Source organism: Merops nubicus, unplaced genomic scaffold (assembly GCF_000691845.1).
Source record: "Merops nubicus isolate BGI_N331 unplaced genomic scaffold, ASM69184v1 scaffold40446, whole genome shotgun sequence".
Taxonomy (NCBI): Eukaryota; Metazoa; Chordata; class Aves; order Coraciiformes; family Meropidae; genus Merops; species Merops nubicus.
This window is the reverse complement of record NW_008617875.1, coordinates 65,854-86,485: the sequence shown is the minus strand read 5'-3', so window position 1 is coordinate 86,485 and position 20,632 is coordinate 65,854. Positions and strand designations below refer to the sequence as shown.

At 37.7% G+C, this 20,632-nt stretch overlaps 1 protein-coding gene across 1 annotated transcript in view; it reads right to left on the bottom strand.

Annotated features, from left to right (window-relative positions):
* Window positions 1-646: 646 nt before the first annotated feature.
* Window positions 647-20,632, bottom strand: part of LOC103775798 (roundabout homolog 2-like) — a gene marked incomplete at its 5' end in the record, with an annotated part of 83,489 nt that continues 63,503 nt past the window's right edge. The window contains 4 exons of the mRNA XM_008943271.1: window positions 647-871; window positions 1,327-1,361; window positions 13,024-13,224; window positions 17,867-18,127. Of these exons, the coding sequence (XP_008941519.1) occupies window positions 647-871; window positions 1,327-1,361; window positions 13,024-13,224; window positions 17,867-18,127 (722 nt within the window). The remainder of the gene's footprint in view (window positions 872-1,326; window positions 1,362-13,023; window positions 13,225-17,866; window positions 18,128-20,632) is intronic.

Sequence of the window (20,632 nt, the reverse complement as noted above, 5' to 3'; positions counted from 1 at the left end):
TTATGACTCTCTAGTCGAGTGAGAATGCTGGCTACGTTCTCTTTTTCCCTAACTAGCTGTGTTGAACAGAAGCCATTCCAAATCACTAGCTGGCTGAAGTTGTTTGTTGGATTTCCAGGTATAATCAGCATCAATGGCTTTTGTAGTTGAAGGAAAATTTTGGGAAAATAAAATATGAAACTGTTCAAAGCTGCATCACATTATAGTAAATATAACACATCATAGGGGGAGCTGGGCTTGCTGATCTGAAAAAGCTTCTCAGGGTTAAAATTAAAATGTTATTTGGTCAGGTTTTTTCATGTCACATGAGGTACCAAACCTACACCCAAAATACGCCTGTAAAAGTAGCAACAGCTATCCTAAAATGTATATATGTGTAAACGATTCTGCTCACACAAGGTGAACACTTAGGCTCTGATTTCCCTTATCCAAACAGCAAAGAAGTCATGTACAATCTGTAGAAGGGGCTCAAAGGAAAGCCTCATATCTTTAAGAAAAAAAAAATAAAATGAAGGAAAACTGAGGGCAAGAATAGGGAAGCTAGTAGTAAATTAAGAATGCCTTACAAATGTTAGAGTCAAGACTGTAAGACATAAGAAATTTATGAGTAGCAGTGTGAAAAAAGAATGACAGGCATGAGGAAGGTTTAAGTGGCTTTTATGAGCAGCATGGGATAGATGTACTCCGAATAATACCACTTCTTGCCGGGACTGCTGTAGGTAAGATGGTGCTTAATGTGTATGAAAAAGTAAGGATCAGGTCCTTTCTGACAATTCATTACTCTATCAAACTGTTTCTCTGAAGGATACCTTAATTTGTTTTTCGGAATAAGAATTTTCATTCTGGGTTGCTGTAAAGACTGACAAAAGTTCTACAATGAGAAAAGGGAAATATAGCATTGGCCAGTTGGTTTCGTTACATTTTCGTTTTGGTTTTGTGCTTTCATTTTTGGTTTTGGTTGTTCTGGTCTATTTTTGTTTTCTAAAGCAGCCTTCCAGGAGTGCTTTATCAGCAGGGTTACGCTAACGATTGGCTACACTTCAAGTAAGATGAACCTGCATCTATGGTGGTGCAGGGGTGTGGGGGTGTGGGTGGAAAGCAAAAGAAAAGAAGAGCAAAAAAAAAAAACAAACCAACACAAACAAACCATTATTAGCATTTTCTCAGTATCACAGAATCCACTAGCAGGTCAAAGTTGTAATAATTTCATTTCAGAATAATAAAATCAATGCTGAAGAATGATGAAACAACAGCTAGCATGGCTGCTTCGGGTGTTATGATACCATTACAGCAGAATAGCCTATAATTCACTGTAGCTCTTCCTACCATGACTTCACCACCTGTGACAAGTGTTTCTGAATCTGCACACAGAAAAAAAACTCAAATTAAATCTGACAAACACAGAAAGTGTTTTGAGCTAAGTTGTGTTCCCTTTGCAGTTGTTCATTATGGAGTGACCTCCTCTTTTTGTGTCCTACATGATTCACATCCCTGTAGAGGGTGTTTATTGAAAGCTGATAGTTACAAGTGCTGACATTTGCCAGGTTTTATATACCAGGGAAATAAAATAAGAAGAATCTGACAAAAACATTGTAAATAACATGAGAGACCCTTACTAAACCTGTACACTGTATGAATGCAGAGGAAAATTAAGTTACTCTACTTTCAGAAGCTCTTTGTGGTGCTCAATTCCCATTGTCTGAGCGCTATTAGAAGTGCAAGCACATAACTGTAGATACAATGTCAAAGTCATCCACATCATAACAAGGTTTCAGATGCTCCATAATGAAGACTTCATCAGAGAGTGAAAATTATTAGCTCCTCTGATGAATGACTTTTATAAAAATCTTAAAAGTAGAATGTTTGCCAGCTCGATTAATCTTCCTGTGCACAGTCGTTTATGAAGCTTTGAAATCTTAACCATTGGCAACAATACTATAGTTGAAAAAACTCCAAGAATATCAGTTCGATGACAAACAATGATCTGCTAAATAGAGACATGCTGTCCTGACAGCTCTGGTTCAGCTATATGGTATGATATGTGCCAGCAAAAGCAGAAAAGACATTTTGTAGCATCATAAAATTGCTTCCAAAAATGAGCACCCTGCAGCTATTAGAAACTGTGTGAGAATCACCAAATGTCAGCCTCATGCTCAACAACTTTCAATTTAATAAACAGAATTAAGAAAGTAAACGTCATAAGATGCTTCAGAACACCCTTAAGACTTCCATGATGATATTGAGTGCTTGAGAAAGAAAAGGCAACTGTTCACCGTAAAAAAAAAAAAAAAAAGGTGCAGAATTTTGTGTCTCATTTTTGTACCCTGGGACCAATTAAGAGCACTCTGTCATTATTATTGTCAGCACTAGGAACAGTATATGAACAATAATCAATTTACTGACATCCTAATATTGATGATCAGAGGCCTGCAGTGAGGACAGACACACATTGTTCTGGCACTTAACATCGGGATTTTTTTTTTTTGAAATTTTCTTTTCTGAAACAGGTATTTATATTTATCCAATATATTTATCCAATATATTTATCCAATAAATATAAATACCTGTTTCAGAAAAGAAATACCTGAATAAATACCTGGTTTTTTCTAAAGAAAAAAACTGAGACCAGGCAAAAGGAGTATTTCTGTGTACCAGATCCACAATGTGCTGTAGAACTAGCTGGGGAAAAAATAGAATCACTCTTTTTTGTCCTTGAAAACAGTTGTTTAAATACTGCATTTCTTTTTATTCTCCTCTCCCTTTCCTTTTCTTCTTGCTGCCCTCTACTCCCATGGCTGCTTCAGCTCTGAGCATGACTGGTGAGGTGAGAGGTGCCAGGGATGTCAGCAGGCACAAAGACATTCCTGCATCAAACATTTCCTGGCTTATGCCAGACACCACAGTAAAAGAAGTACTCACTGAAGGATACTGAGTTTATCTGGCTTTTACTAACTTTTTTTTTTTTCCAACAGTGCTGCTACTGTTAGAAAGGCATGTAAGATTTACTTCTCCCACAAAAGTCTATATATTGGTCCAGCCGGAGTTTTTTATCAGAGCAACTCAGTTTCAGACTCATGTTTCTTCACCCAGCCAGCTCTACCAGAAATATTACAAAATGCTGTAAATCTATGATCCATTTATGATAATAAAAGAAAAGGTAGCTGCACAAGTCCTGAAAGATCTTACCCTCAGCTAAAGATCTTGGAGGTGTAGTACTTTTACTGTTAGTTTCCACTTAATTAATTGACATCAGTTCCTATGAAAATCATTCCTCCTAAATCCCTCGTAACGTATCAGCAACTAAAAGCTGAAATTGGTATCTGTTCTCTTTCACAGGCCCATGTAAGACTGCAAGGAATATTAAAATATGGAAAAGGTTGTTCTTTGAATATTCTTAGTTAGCAACAAACTCTTGTGAAAACACTTGGAACGTGGGTAACTCCTAAAAGATCCCAAAGCACATATGGACTATGATAGAAGGAAATCCAAAGCTCCATGTTTGGAAACAGGTTTTTATGTACACAGACGTTCAAGTACAGGAAATCAGAATATGTTTGAATGTTGCATGGCTGCAAGGTACAAAGAATAGAAGGAGAGTCTTCTGACAGACAAAAATCTGCTACAGAGATTACCCAGGAACCTAATGCTTGGTCTTGATTTAAAAAAATGCTAATATTTTACCATAGATTTCACCAGACACAAGATTTACTTGCAAGTTAACACTATTCAGAGTTACTTACTATTTCAGACGTTTTAAGGTACATTCCCGTGCTGCTATTAATATGTGTACATTGAGGAAGAGAATCATGTCTGGCAGAGTAGACACGGGTTGCAACACATGGCCATAAGCCTTCTGCAATTGTGATCATTCACTTTGAGTTTCTCAGGCTCTGTGTACTGGGCTGAAACGTTCAAATCGAGACTCATCAGTGGCTCTCCCTTACTTACAAATGCTCTAAAGGCACCCAGCGACCTAGTTTAAACTTGAACCTCATATTCCACATTGATCAAACATTAAAGTGAACTTGTGTAAAACTCTGAGTATGATGCACCTAAGCCACCTTTCTGGCCAAAGAAGGAAAAAAATACAAAAGCCTCATTACAAGCCTAACAACAAGGTAGAAAATATGTAGATGAAGCTTATATCTGATAGTAAAAAAGAAGAGAAGGAAGAATGAGATGGGTAGGCTGAAGCTAGTTAGAAGCCTGTAACAGCAGAGTAAATGCAAAAGATTTATTTATCAGAATCTGCAATTCACTGGAAGGTCTGGGGGACTGGAGAAGCAATGGCAGAAAGAGCTTTATTTTAAATACATACAGAATTGAGTGCCACTCATTTTAAGATAGGGTGCAAGGGAGACAGGTCTGCAATAGCTCAGGAGGAGAAAGCGTTTCAGGCAATTGGTGATTAATTGTGCTCTGCTATGCCACATCTCTTTCTATTAAACCTTAGATAGCCAAATCTGTTTCCTAATTGTTTTTGTGTTTCTCAGTCTTCCTTTTGTCTTGCATTGGAGAAGGCAATATCTATGCCATCAATATCTCATTAAGGGGGCCTGGGATGTGAAATGCCTTGTTCTGTTTTTAATTTTGTTTTCCAGGCTTTTTGCTACATTTTATGACATGGCATTTTTTGTTTGCTTGTTGTGGTCCATTTATTCTCTGGCATTCCCTTTCCCCAGGTTATAGCTTTATTTGTTTCTTTGGCTGTTGGCACTCGAAGTGTATGTAAATTATTGCTACATGCTTCACCATCACTACCTATTGCTCTTCATTTCCCCTAATGACATTCTCATCTGAATGCTAGTGCCTGTTCAGGTTGTATATGTGTAGAAAACAACTTCAACTCATCCGTGAGGTCTTTTTTTTTTTTTAATTCTTTTTCTTGTTCTCTCTTTCCCATTGCAGTTTGCATTAGACTTATATGCACGAGGTAGGGAATACAGCTGCGTGCTTTCTGCCTCAGGCAAAATCCTGCTGCCACTAGTGCAAGTAGGAGCTTAGAGGAAAAAGGAAGGGCATTCACACAAATAGCTAATCAAAGGGTTTTTAATGACACTCATTAGGAAAGAAATTCATTAACAAGCCAGCACATGAACATTCCCTGAAGGGAGTGATGTTATTGGTCACAACAAAGTCCCCACCTGACTAACACCTTTATTGCTGTTCATAATAAGGCCAAGTTAGCAGCAAAATCAGTGGCATTCAGTTCCTGCCAAAGAAAAAACCAGCAAAGCATGGTTATTGAAACTAGATCAGTTCTGGTTTACTAATAAGAATGACTTTTCAACTCTTCACAGGGATGTGTAGTTCAGCACCCACCACTGAGGCTTTTGAATTCATACAATTTTACATTTCCTACCCTTCATTCTTTACCCCATTCTTTTTCTCTCTCATTCTATTTGGGACAATGTGCTGCCCATGGTAGTGGTGCAGGCCCATGGCACCATAAACCTTGGATGGAGGGATGCCTTTTAGAAGAGAAGTCTGCAGAAGGGGACCTTATTGCAGGGTGCAGTGGGGAGCTATGCTAAACTGTAGGCAGATTATTCACCTGGACAAGGTACCAATCCAGGCACACCAGAGCTTACACCTCCTACTCAGGACAAACACAGCCTCTGAACATCAGAGCCATTTCCAATTTGCAGGCATGTAACTGCCTTTTTTTAATGCTCACACCATTACTTAAGTATAAAAGGGACTCTATTTTTCTGCCAACTCATTCCTAGCGATTAGTATTGGTATCTTGGGAAGCTCATTTGCTCTGCAGAAATTAGGTTTTTAAATAGACTGTACTAGAAATTTCACTTTTATTGCAGTGCCCTGATACAGTAGAGCTCAGTTATTAGAACAAATTGGAGCAAGCCGCTTCCTGGTGGTTATTCCCACGTAATTACTACAGGCTGATACATGAAACCATGCTTCACTCTTAGGCTCAGAGGCGAGATCTCCATCTTGCAAGGACAGAGCAAGTTCTATTATGCATTTTACTGCCAAAGGAGGTCAATTAAGTTTAATTGGTTCTAATTAGCACTTGCTCAAGCTGTTATATTCTTTACCTGCATCCGAGTGGCTCTCCAAGTACTGCACAATGGATTCCTGCTTTTGAACACAAAGGAGAATTACTAATGGCATCCTTGAAGGCAAAAGATGCACTGATCAGCATAAGTGGAGAACAAACATCAGCACAAATAGTAGCGGGCCTTTTTAGAAAAAAACAAAACACAAACATTTCATCCCCATCTGGCTTTGATCAATTGAACTGAATGCAACTGTGCACCGGTTTTTTTTTGTTTTGTTTTTTGTTTGTTTGTTTGTTTGTTTTTGTTTTGTTTGTTTTTGTGATTTTTGTTTGTTTGTTTGTGTTTTTTTTAGTTTTGTTTTGTTTTGTTTTGTTTAAAGTTATAACACAGAAAATACACAAATGTAATTAATTATTCTCTACCACAACTTCTTTACATCTAAGTAAAGTACTGGAGAATGGGATGAGGGGGCAGAGGGAGAGTGTAGCAGTTCTGAAAAAAAATTAAATAATTTCAAAATACCAAGAAAATGGGGAAAAAAAAGATAAATGCTTTGTTTTCTGGTATCTTTGAGGGTTGTTTTAAAAGGTTTATGTTTAAATTACAGGTTTACAGGTTTTGGTGGGTTTTGTTTTGATTTGTTTTGTTCTTCCATTCTGCTCCAGATTGAGGAAGAACTTTACTTGCCTAAAGGTTAGTGTAAGCCATTTCAGTCCTCAGGATATGGTGAAAAGCTGGCATCAAACTCAGGATGGTCTACAACAGAGTGAATGAGGATCCACATGTCAGAAGAGATGCTGTCATGATGAGGGGCACTGTAGGAACTTGTCTTCTGCTGGGGTTTTCCTGGATGTACTTACACAGTTAAATAAAAGCAGTCTAGAGAGGAAAACTAGTCCTCACACCAACATGAGAGCTCAGAGCTAGCTCTCCCCAAGTCCCCAGTCGACACTGGCAGCATGTAGGCATGTCCCTACATCTCCTCTGAGTCCCATGAGATGCCTCTAAGTACTATCTGTTATTTTGAGTGGAGGAGCAGTTGGCACAGCCAACATCAGAGGTTGGTCTGAAACAGAAGCAGGGAACTAGCTACAAATGGCAGAGCAGATGTTTGAGACCACTGCTCTGCTGTGCTACCTGGTTCCCTCTTAACTAACAGGGCATATATCCAGCCACTCAGTGCATGCAGAGCATTACATGCCCCTCAGCACCACTGCACCTCTTCTTCTCTTGCATTCCCTCAATCCAGGCACCCCCATCCAGGGGATAGCAGCAGCAGCACTGAGTACACAGACCATAACAGGTCAGCATCAAGAAACAGACTGGGGAAGGTGGTCTTGAAATGTGAGACTTGCCTAAGTGGCCCCAGTGTGAACTGCCACCATGCCTAACCCATTAGAGATCTTCCTTGCCTTGAAAAACTCCTCATCTGGTGAAGTATCCTGCCTCTGCATAAGTGATACCTGACAAGGTGCCTAGGAAAGGGATCCACTGAAACCCGCTGAGCCTGGCACTACGTGCCCTCCCCAGCTGGAGACTGCGGGGGGGCAGGCAGCCAGGCCTGCCGCTCACACACCCCAATCACACTGCAGTCCCATGGGCTTGGATTAACCACACACTTAAAATAAAGTACCAGATTTAGTGTCCTGAGGATCTGGGTCTCCTGTGGACTTTGGGTAATTTATTTTGGTATGGAAACCAAAAGCAATGAAGCTTATAAATATTATCAAGGGTTCAGAATTACATGTAGTAGACTTGCCTCATTCTAGGGCAGTATACACGTTTCTTGTCCTAGTACTACTCTTTGCCATCTTTCCTGCTATTTGAGTGTACCTCCTAAATGAACTGTCCATTGCCCACATGGTTTTCAAATACAATTTATTTTTAGCTAACGTGTGCCAGATAGATGGAACAAATAAAAATAAAATTAAAAAAATCCTCCCCTCAGTAAACAAGTTCCCCCCAATCTTTACAAAAGGCCAACTTTTTTCCTGCTAGTTCCCCTCCTAAATTTCCACACGGCCATTAATTATTAAAAAAACCCCGAAGTTGCATAATTCGTAGAAAAGCCAAAGAGGCTGCCTGCATTTTTTTTTTAAAAAAAAAAAGTTCCTGCCAGAATCTCCTCCAACCTGATTTACCTGTCCTCTGTCACTTGTGAGAGCTCTTTCTCAGCCTGAGTATAGACCTTTTCTCCTGGCTGGCAATGTATGGGCTGAGGTAAGCATAAACCAACATATCATTATTTCAGTCATGCCTTCCTTTTTGCACTGGTGTATAGTTAAATCCATATACTCAAAACGTTTCATGTTCCTTTTCTTTTGTACTTTTTTCAACGAAAGGTGTTTCTGTTGTATTTCAGATGGCAACTAAAAGTTATTCAAAAGTTTTACTGACTTGGATAAGGACTTGAGAAATAACAAAATAACAGAAATGTCTGTTGTTTGCATCACTGAAATGGCTGCCCATACAGCAATACACCACTGAAGCACATGTAACAACCTATTATTTGGTCCTTCAGCCCTTTTGCATTTAAAATTGAGCATATATTCAATGCAAAGATCAAGAAAAATTGACCTAGTATCTATCTATACATTCTGGGGATACTCTGTACTGGGTTGGCAGTAGCTCCACCAGTACAACCCCCTAAGTTCAAGGGTTCAGACCCACTGAACAGAGGTTTTACATGTCCGCTACTTACAGGCGTTAACCGAAGTAAACTGTGCACTTGTGGTCCTTACTGTATATGGAGATAGTATGTTTACAGAGAATGTATCACTAGAATAGCTGTATCAGTGCAATTACACTGGTACAACTATTCACAATATCGACAGGACCTTAAACAGAAATCCCTATGACAGGCAATATTTACTACTGGCCTACTTAAACAACAACTCCCAGCTTAGATCAAACAGCAGCGTATAAAATGTTCCTTGCTACCTGTAAGTGGACAGTGATGATAATAGCTCAGTCTATGTTATTATTGCCTGATTTTCCCAGTTTGGGTTTACACATATTGACTCCTTACTCAAGGTCTTTTAACATAGATTTGAAATGTGAATATGTTTTATTTTTTTTTCCCCAGTAAATATACAATACACACTTCAACAGTACTATTAACCAACTTTTTATGCCAATTAAACTTTGCTGCACTAACAATACCAATGAAACACATTAAGAGGTCATACTTTTCCGTGAACAAACTGTAGCAAATAACCAGTTTTTTAAAAAAAAAATTAAAAACCAATTCTAAGTGCTGCCACAACATCCCTTTTCTTTAAACACATTATTAACAATAAATGTTTTCAATTTTTTTAAAAAAAAGAATACTTCTTTTAAAATAGTAAATTAAACGTCATTTTAAAAAATATGTACTGTGGTTCATTGGAAGTACACTGTATAGAAAAGAGAGAGAGAGAAAAAAAAAAAGAAGAGACACCACCTGTAAGATAATGGAGACACTTTGCGATACACAGCAACACCTCATGTAATATTGTAAGCAAATTATTAATGAACAAAAATGTACAGAAGCAGATGGACAAGTTAGTGAATATCATGGTACTGCACAGCTTTAATACTGACACACATTTACTTTCCAGTCGAAGAGATAAAACACTTATTTGAAAGTAATTGGGATGGCTTTATCATTGTCTAATGATACTGGATTTTGAAGAGAATATAGTGAGTAAGGTGTTCCACCAAAGCTCAGCACAAGCTTTCGAATTAAAAGGAAAAAAAAAAAAAATCTACTGGTGACTGAGTTAAATATTTGCCAGAGAATTGAATTTAAATTTCACCCTGACTAGTCTTCTCTTCATATGATAATACCAAACTAAAAGACATATATTTGTAAATATGATGACTTCTTTGTCTTGCTTGAGAATTTTTGCACGCTTTAAAGAAAATGTTTTAACTATAATGGTCTAACAAGCAGGAAAATTACATATATTCATCGGTCATATATAAATCAATGTATACTTTTTTCCTCAAAGTGTTTTTTTTTGGTTGTTTTTTTTTGTTTTTTTTTTTTTTTTGTTTATAACCTGTTGAACAACAGTCTTCACCTTAAGGAAGTTAACTAGCATTTTTTTAGTATTGGATAGTGCTGAGTTGATGACTGTAGTGTTTTATCTTATCATGGAACAAGTTAATGAAATGAAAAGCAACACGTATTTAGCACTGTAATTTACTTTTCTAAAATTCTGCCATGACTAAAAATGTTCTTAATACTGGTAAGCTCCAAGGCAATATAGAAAACAACATAGACTGGTTATACAAAAAGGGTATTCAAATGGAAACTTGTGTTCATGGTCAGATAACTAACAGAAATAAACTGTAGGATGCAAGACTTAAATTAAGCAGCAAATGAGTGGGCTACCCACATACAATATTCTAAGAAAAGTTTGACAATTTACTTATTGAGATTTGAGAGGTACAGAAGATTTGGACAAAGTCATGAAAATTAATGAAGAGACAGGATGCTGTCATTAATGTCCACTTACAGAGTCTGTTTTATTCAAAAAGTGTATAAACATGCATTATTTCCTCATCATAGTGGGGTTTGAAGCCACTCACTAAAACACAGGTCAAAGATTTTCTTTGCTCACATCCAGCTTTTTGGATGTATTGTATTGCCAGAAATGTACTTAATGCAAGCCGAAAATAATTTGACCGTTGCTCTCCTTCCAAGCACTAAACATTTTACTAGAAATTTAGTGGATCCAGGTTCAGCTCTCACAGACTTCAGTTAACAGAAGACAAAAGTTTGTTTAGACTGCATCAAAGCAATTAATGTCATGAATTTCAGTGGTGCAGCTCTATCCTCTATTGTACTGTACATGTATTGGAAAGATGAAATATGATACTCTGACATTTCAATATTTTGGCAGCAGCCTGAATATGTCATAATAAAAAATTGCATCCTTAATTACTTACTAAGTATTCCTTGAGTTTATATTATTTGTTTCTCCTGGGAAATGTCTCTTATATTTTGAGTTGGAGAAATAATGGTAATAATTCTTTAAAACTGCAATATAAAAACAGCTTTAGTGAAACACCTTCAGTTCTTTTGTTTGTATCAAGTTTGTTTTTTCTCCCCTTCACTTAATGGCATAGGATGGCTAAAAACAGATACTAAGGGCATCATTCTAGTGAAAGGGTCTAGGCCATCTCATGCTACCTTTAATTTTCATATTCACGCTTTAACCTCACACTTCCAACTTCTGACCCCTTCTTAAATAAGAAGAGCAACTATGTTGCTTGCTTTTAAAAGATTTAAATCTCTCTCTAATGTCTTCACTGACATCAGTTTTGCCTGTCACTTTCACATTTCTACACCCCAATGGAAAACCACCTAACATACTCCTTTACATCCAGCATTATCCAAAGTACCTTAGAGTACGTAAACCTTCTTCACACACATTCAGTCTCTTTTTTCTTCATGTCATGAGGAGTAGAGTTTTGTGCTTATCACCAAATAAAATTGCAGTGCAAACTTTAAACATAAAAGTTACACAATTAAAAGTTATTATATGGCACCACAGCCTATTAATTCACATATAGTACAACAGACCAATAAAAACAGACATGAATATGAACATAGCTAAAAAGAAGGTGAGCTTGCATAGCAATGCAACAAAAGAAATTATATACAGAAGGAAATCCTTTTCATCCTGGAGGGTAATTTTTTTTTTTTTTTTTTTTTTTTACATACTCCTGACAAGGAATAGTTTAAGGTGGATGGTGTATTAAAGAGAAGAACACAACTAAAGTATCTGTGGGATATGTGTGGCTGTGTGTCTTTACATTGCATTTACAGTTCTTTTAATAGTACATAAATAAAGAAAATGTTCATTGCACTGTTTAGTGTCATCACTTCCATGAGTTCAGACCTGATGGTCCATCAGAGCAGCTTGCAATGTATCTTCTCAACTACTCTACAGAGAGAAACAAAGAGAGAGAAAGAGGTTGTAATAAGGAGAAGAAACACAAAACAAAGCCTATGGCGACAATACTGCAGCACAAGACGAATACGCAGGTTGGGAGAAGGGAGTCAAGTACTTCTAAGACAAAAAGCAATGGATGCTAAAATTTAGTGCTTACCAACACCAAATTTGAGACAGCACATTTCAGATTTTGTGGACCAGCATTTGCTCTTTTAAAAGCTACCGAGTGATAACTGTTGGGAGGTACTGAGGGTTTGACTGCAGCAAATAGGAAGCAAATACACCAAAATCTACATTGGTTTTACTAGTGAACACACTAGTATGTCTGAGCTAGCTGGGATGTTGATGTTCTACTTGAAACAACAGGTAAAGCTTTTGGCATCTGGTACGCAGCATGTACACAGAATTAACATAATTTTATACAAGGTTGAACAGATATGGAGTGATAATAGAAAAAAAAAAAATTGTAAAATAATTTCCCTGGTGTGGGAAGCTGCGGAATGAGCTGGGATATACAACTGAAAAACTGGGCTATGCAGCTGGAAAAAGAACCTCCACCCAAGGTCAAAAGGAGCAGCATACTGCTCATCAAGCAACAAAAAGTAAAGGAGAAGGCATCATAAGGTTGCCTGCATGCCCAAGTTCCTTACCTTTTCATTCACTGAAAATGATGAAAATTCATGAGAAAAACTGCCAATGGCATTTCCAAGGCAAGTCCACTGCAGTTTGCCAAGAGGATTTTAAATTACAAGAATTTCTTTTAAATTTTCCCAGTGTTACACCAGCATTACACACCGAAAGGTGTACTATGTATGTAACGTTGGCATGGCTTACACAGATTTGAACTCCAAACCAAAGAACAGAATTTGATTCCAAACCAAAGAGCAGAACAACTTCATTGTTTGTCACCATGGGCAAAACACGTCAGAAGGCAAAAAGATGTGGGTAGAATTTAATCTGATTATCACACTCAACTTCCTCCTCTCTTCACAACAGATTTATAATTTTTTCTCTGTCTATTTGAGAGTTTGAACTGTAGCTAGAGATAAACTTACATAATTGACCAGTAAACTGTCCTTGACTGTTTGATCCCACATAGCCTACATCGAGAAGGTCACTGGTATTGCGTTGGTGACCTCCTCGCAAGACTTCACCTTTTCTAGGTCCAGTCGATCCTTTAGAAGAAGCTGTTCCTGAAGAGCTATGGCCGCCAGGAGATGGGAAGTTGGGTTTACTATATGGTACGAGTGCCTCCTCTAGAAAAACAAAACAAAATATAACAAAATAAATACCAAATATATTTGTATAAACAGGAATAAAAAAGCTATTTTTATAGGGACGGCATATTAATTCCTGCCCTCAGATATCTGCCTTTTGTCTTGCTTTATAGCATGGTAATTTTACCTAAGAAAATACACGACTCAGTGTTGTATCCCTCAGACAAAGAACACAGCATGAATTTAATCTTGCTTTCATGTAAACTCATGAGTTAGTTTGTATTAATTATAAAAGGTCTAGATTCATTATAAAGTAACAGATCATGAATCATAAATAATTTAATAAAAATAGATGCACATACAATTTTCAAAACAATGCCGCTATGATTAGATTTTTGCTTCAAGCTTACATGAAAGTGCTTTTACCTTTTTTTAGCTGAAATTATGGTAACATTACCTCAATCAATTTAGATAAAGAACTACAATATCAGCTAATCTAAATAGCTTCCAGCAGCTCATTAATTTCTAACGATGCAAAGTACATTGAAGATTTTTTTTAGCTGCTTGTAAATTATATTGGAAAATATTATATTATCCATAGTATTAGTAAGTGTAATATTTGGGGTGAGTAAATCTTCCTGCAGCTTGTTCCCTTTTCCACTATGAGCGAAAGGCTTACTTTTGCTCACTTGGCTACTTCCTCTGTGAAGATCTGTAATAATGAACTGCTTGCAAGAGCAGGGTTAATACCAATAAAGCACAGGACTGTATGTCTTCATATAGCATGAAGTAAAACAAGACATCACGTACGATTAGAGTTTCCAGGAGCTATTGTTACAATAATCCTAACCTAAGAAGCGAAACAGCAGGACTGATTTAACACTGAAATAGAAGCACTGTTCTATTTCTTTGCTGTTTATGAACCAGTTTTGCTGTCTCAGGAGCTGAAGAAAGAGACCTTGCTAAATATAGTTTAAGAAAGAACATACTCATATTCTTATATTCTCATACATGCTTAACCTCAAACAGAGGAATTGCCCTTTCTGAAATCGGTGGGATATCTCCTGCTTGAATCTTACATTTTTTAAGGTGAATCTGGGCTGAAAGGGGTTTCTTTAGTTTGCTTTTCTCATTGTCTTCATTCTTAAACAATCTGATGAGCAGAAACGGACTTTCTTTGGCAGAGGGCAGGAACACAGAAGGAAAAGTAGATGGAGGTGGTTGAAAAGAAGAGATAAAAATGCTTTTATTCACAATCCTGAAGCCTTTGCCAAGGCTGCAGCAGAGGCACAATTAACTCAGGGAAATGCTAAATGGGAAGAAATTTGTGCACAAAACCCAAGATTTCCTTCTTTGTGCCTACTGCCACAGGTGAGTAGGACACAGGAATTCCCCATATGATCTGCTATTGAACGGAACCCATTTGAAAGGTGAATCTCTTGCAGAAGAGGGCAGATAGCGGACTTCTTTCTCTGCCAAAGCACCTCCCTCTACCCCTGAGGGAGGGACCAGAATATTTGCACTGCAGGATGTAAGGGCATTATCAGTGTTCTGTGCTATGACCGTGTGCTGTCCTTGCTGAAATATAAAGAAACACTTAAAAGACATAGTAAAATGGCATTTAACAGCCATAGCCTCCTAAATTATGTTACTTGTTCTTTATATATCAAGCCCTAACAATAGTATCAGATGCAAACCTGGTTTCCAAAGTCTGGCTAAAATGTGGAACAGCTTGCATTAAGGCAGCAATAAAGCAAGCAGCATAAATCAGTTTAGCAGAAAGCTGGATACATTTTTAAAGGATGGAAAGAAAAGCCACTAGCATTGCAAAAGAGTTTGAAGATGACATATGTGGTCAATTGATTTGTTTTTCTAGTTTGTGGACTCAGGATAAGGCCTCCTTCGGGTTCAATGAAATATAGAGAAAAAACGACCATGAATAAATATAAAGTGCATTATCATTACAGAGCATATGGTGTGTTAAATTATCTGTTGTGCCCTCAGAAATAAATAGAATCCATAAAAAGCAATTGTGACATAAAACAAAGGCTAAGTTTTTCACAACATTCTAGCACATGAAAGGTCTAAAGTCCTTAGAATGGGCTCACATTTATTAAATGCTCAGGACAGTGCTCCATGCCCCAGGCCTGCAACAGGTACAGGGAGGCTTTGCTGATGCTTTTCTCTTTTAAATACTGAGCCTTTACCTTGAAGACATAATTGTAGCCCCTGTGAAATCAGGACGTATGTGTATAACGACGTTTCCATATCCCATAAGATAACCAAAAGGCTTTTAATAATATCAAAACTATTGTAACTTGATCTAGTACTACTTTCTTTGGAGAGGTAGCTGAGAATGTCATATTTGATGTGCTGTAACTACAATTCCACAGTGAAGCCACTGGCAGAAACTCAGTGATCTTGTTTGTACTGAAAGCAACCAGTGGAAACGTGGTTCCCAGAATTAGATATTTTTACTCTATTCAACTTCAAACCAAAGGTCTTGCTTTCAAAATTTCATTCATGGCTTGGTATTATCTGAATGAAGCCCCGTAAGCAGCAAGTAGCTATTTTCTGGAAGCCGACAACTAATATTAACACATTTTGGAAATATATTAGAACTGGGACAGGACAGATTTCCAGAGATCCTTGTCATTAATAAAGGAAAAGGGGAGAAGTGCAGTTAATATTATGGAACCCCCCAAATTAAGTAATATAAGTGAGCATCACACAAAAGAGAAGCCTTTTTTAAATCTACCAGAGAAAAGAGTACGCAGCAAGAAAGATGTAGTGCAAGAAACTGGGATGAGAAGATACACAGATATGGAGATCTGGCCCACTTTGTGCACAAACTTTATGAACCCCTCCTACCATGGTAAAACTGTAGTATCTCCTAGAGGAACCCTTTGTGATATGCAAGTGTCCTGGTCATGCTGAATTTGACAAAGACAAGATACCTGCAATCATTCTAGCCCTAACTTCAATGCTCATGTAGGGTACTGGAAGTGTCCAGATCAAGTTATTCTTACTTAAGGACAGATAAATGCAAGTCCTGCAGTATCACGGCCATTTTACTACTATATACCCTCTCTAACACAGAATAATCATCGGCTTCTATTTGTACTCTTAGGAAGCAGAGGAAAAGGAGGAGAGTTCTTGCTTATCAGGTTACAGAACTATCCTTAACAATAATTTACAAAGAAATGAGATGCATAAAGTATATTTGGGATATTTTTTATGTGTTTGTACCTCCTGTAATCCAGATTGCCATTTCACCAAGTAGCATGACTTTCACATGCTATTTTTTAACTGTGACTTCACAGCATCATTTCAAAACATGAACCACTCACTTGTTTATGCAGCTGAAAGAGTAGGGCATTTTAACTGTATCATTATTTTTATATTTTAAGATATGACTTGTATTTAAAATATTTACATTTTAAATATGTCTAGCAAGATTTCCTAGGAGGACTTTATCCTGTAAATCCTGCCCCCATGACAGGCTTGCCTGCATACTACTGATTTTTTTTTAGAATGTCACTGATATTAGTGTGCTAGATTAATAAGGAGCATTAGTAGTAGAATAAAATCAAGGAAAAGATGGAAAATATGAGTACATATAGTGTTGCTGTGGGAACTACACACGTACTTGAAGAAACAGTGTAGCCCTACAGAAGACTCCATGTACAGCAGAATTTTAATTTTTTTTTAATCTTCTTAATTGTCCTCTTGTAGCATGTCAATCAGCACTGGGATAACATATGATTAATGGGTTAAAGAAAATACCCTAGAGAGGAGACCTGAAACAGCAGGTTTCAAAGAACTGAAACAAGCTTTTACTTGAGGTCAGCCTGAGAGAAGGAATCTGCAAATACTGTAGAACTACAATTCCAGCTCAGCATCTCCTCCTGCAAACATTTTTACAGACTTGAAATCCATTTTGGAGATGAAGTGAGCACTGGAGAATGAGCAAGTCCTGTATGAAAGGTGAAAACCTGTGCTGTCATCTTGCCGGGCCTAAGAGATGAATGTTACTTTGCCCAGGGAGGTGGTGGAGTCATCATTCCTGAAGGTGTTCAAAAATCAAGTATATGTAGCGCTTGAGGCTATGGTCTAGTGGATAGGGAAATGTTGGGATGGTGGTTGGACTTGATGATCCTGTAAGTCCTCTCCAACCACAGTGATTCTATGATTCTATAAGGAGAAGACAATGTTTTAAATACAGCTGGAAGGAATGACAGTAGCTCAGAAAGCTCAGCCTTCTTGCAGACATGCAAAACCAACAGCTGTCAATTTAGAAGCAGGTTGAAAGAACTAGAAAATATGGTCTAATACGTATAAAGAAAAACATCAAAGAGAAAATACTCTAAAAATCTGTTTCTCCTTCCCTGCCTGCCTGCAACTGTCGCTGTTTTCTCCACTGCTATGCTTGACAATATTATTGATTGACAAAATACTCTAAAGGATGCAGCGAGTCAGGTGCTAATGAGATTTCATTGTTGCAAGAGGATCACACTTGGATCACAAGCTCTCGCTTCACTTTGCCTGTTCTTATTTTCCAGCCTGAGCCTCACCAGTGCTGGCACAGGGGGGCACGAGGTGACCCTAGGTACAGAAACCGTCAGCTGAGAAGCGCCAAGAAGCCGCCTGCGTTGCCTCGGCTGGTGCAGCACACACACACCTGATCCGAAGGCTTGTTTGTGTTGGGCTTTCCTGAAATCCTCCTGGCGGTCTGTAGAGCTTATCCACTCCTGGGTTTGCCGCTGCCACTCTAGTGATGTCCTAGCTTGCCGGTCCAGGGAGCTCTTTGTTTCATCTACGTTCGGCGCATGCTGCCTCTCAAGAGAGCTTCCTTTCCTCTCTGCCGAGCCTCCGCGCTGGCCGGGGACTATTTGCTGCCTTAAGCCCTGACCGGGGGGCGGGTCGGGTGGTGGTGGAAGATCTAAAAAACGTGAATAAGATTTAGATGAACTGATTTTTTTATTTGACACAGGTCTATGTGATGCTGAAAAGTCCTTTGCAAACAGCACGAATTGCTTCATTCGCTGATGTTATAAGGAGGAAATTTCACGCCAATCCGAAAGTTGTTTTTAACTTCTGCTAGGATTTTATTCACGTTACCCTGTTGCTTGCTCTTTCGAACTTCCATAAAAATCAATAGACTCTGAGCCCTGACTCAGGGGGACATACACTTTTAAGCATGGGATTTATTTTCTGTGGGGTATACTCCAGCTGGCTCTTTCAGTAACAGCAAGCAGTTAAGAAAGGCTATGAAAAAAACTGATCTGGGTCAGTTGACAGTTTTCCCCCATCACACTGGGGCTTGCCTCATCAGCTCTGTTTCTGGGCTTTGATTTCAGCTTGAAGTTTAAACTCAAAATCTAAATAAATGACTTTCCCAAAATGAATCAAATTCCATACAAGTTTTGGCAAAAATTATTCATAAAGCCTACTGCCATTGAAAAAGCGTCAACACATCTGTGTAAAATGCATGCTCAAATGGAATCGCCAAACAAGAGGCAAGCATTTTATTCAAATACTATCTGAAAGTCCAGCCAAGAGCTAGACTCTCCACTGACAAGAGGATGGACACTTTTAAGTTTAGTGGTCTTGTAAAAATAACCAATCAAAATACAGTTTCAGCTGAACACTGAAAGACCCTTGCATGGTCTCTAACAGCAACTGTCATTTTCAAGTTTATCACTGAAACTACTAAGATGCTCACAGAACTGAAGATCAAGCTTCTAATCACATTTGTGGAGGCAAAAGTACATAGGTTCCTTAGTCCTTGACCCAGCTAATTATAGAAACTGTATGATTATAATTCTATGTGTAAAATTTCCATGTAAACTGTATGATAGATTTATAATAGTCCAGAAAACCCTCAGACTATATACACATATGAATATTTTTTTTAAAAAATCAAAATCGAAAAGTTACAAAAGAGAAGCACCTTTAGTACGTAACGAAAACTCTCCACAGGGGATACTCATTTCTTATGTCGAACACTCATTGATAATTCTAGGTTTGGGCAATGCAAAGCTCAAATAGACCTGTGCAGCCCCACCAACTTCATTAAACCTACGTTAGTTTACACTAGATAAGGGTCTGTCCTTCTTTCCAGTCTTTTGCATTTTACAGTGTTGTGAAGGTTTATGAAGGAATTGAACATGGCTCAATAACAGGCATGGAAAGTAAACCTTTGCTTGTTTATAACTCTAGTGAAACTGAAATTAATTTTACAGATCAGTGAGGAGGTCTTTGGAGGGAATTTATTTCAAAGTCTGTAATCCAGCTTTATATCCTGCTACACAGATTTTTTGTTCATGTCCTTGCTGTTAGAGGTGGCACTTATACCTCATATATGGGGCAGAAATGCTTCCAAAATTGCTGAGATGTCATTCCAGTCAACATTGTCTCTTAAAGATAAATGAGGATGTCTGGGTTATTTGTGTCTGCAGGGGAACTAAGTTGTATCTGATGTTGCTCCTGTACCTTTGTTCACAGATGAAGTGCTATAAGTTTAAGATATTTATCTTCTGGCTAGAACAGATTTATAATAATCTGTCAGTGATCTTGGTGTATGCTTTATGTTCAGCACTAATCTATTTGAGAAATTTTTAGTTGTGAATATAGATATGACCTTTCATGACAATGACTATACTTGAGTTACTGTAGGTGGAAGCAGGAGTGTATGGGAGCTTGCCAATGTTAAAATTGCTTTATAGTACTGGCTTCCAAAATGGCATTTCTTATAATTGATTTTATTGCCATCATAACCAGTTAATGTACAGAACCACAACGCTGGCATCTGCTTATGCAATCTGAAATAGAGATTACTGAAGCTGTGATTTATAAGCACTTTAAGGAGATGCATTGAATCCTATAAACACAGTCATAACATGACATCTGACAATGCAATTTTCCAAGATAAAAAATATTTACCATTTAATAGAAACAAAAGTTCAAGTAGTATCATAGAAAAAAAAAAAAAAAGTTAAAATTATTGAGGTATTACACTTCTACATATAGTACCCTTCTTCAGAAATTGCTGCCTAATCATTAATAGTTAGATACTGAAAAGGAAAAAAGCTTTGTACTAAACTGAACTGTATGTTCTAGAGCCCACTGAAACTCCTGGAAGTACTGTAGACTCATGCTACTGATCTACTGTTAACCTGATTCTTGCTTTTATGCAAGTGCAAAATGGACATAATGATCGCTTTATGCATAGAAGTGAAATGAAAAACTGCGTTTGTAAAGTTTTCTGAGTTCTTCAGATGTGTGGATGATTTGAAATTAAAAATAAAATTTGTCTTCTAATGAAGCTTCACACAATTCTAGAAGTGCTACAGGTACTAGGGAATTAATGTAAGATGGCTCCAGCCTGAGAACAGAGTTATTGAACTGTGTTAGACAAGTCTGAGAATATCTGCAAGAAAAGTTA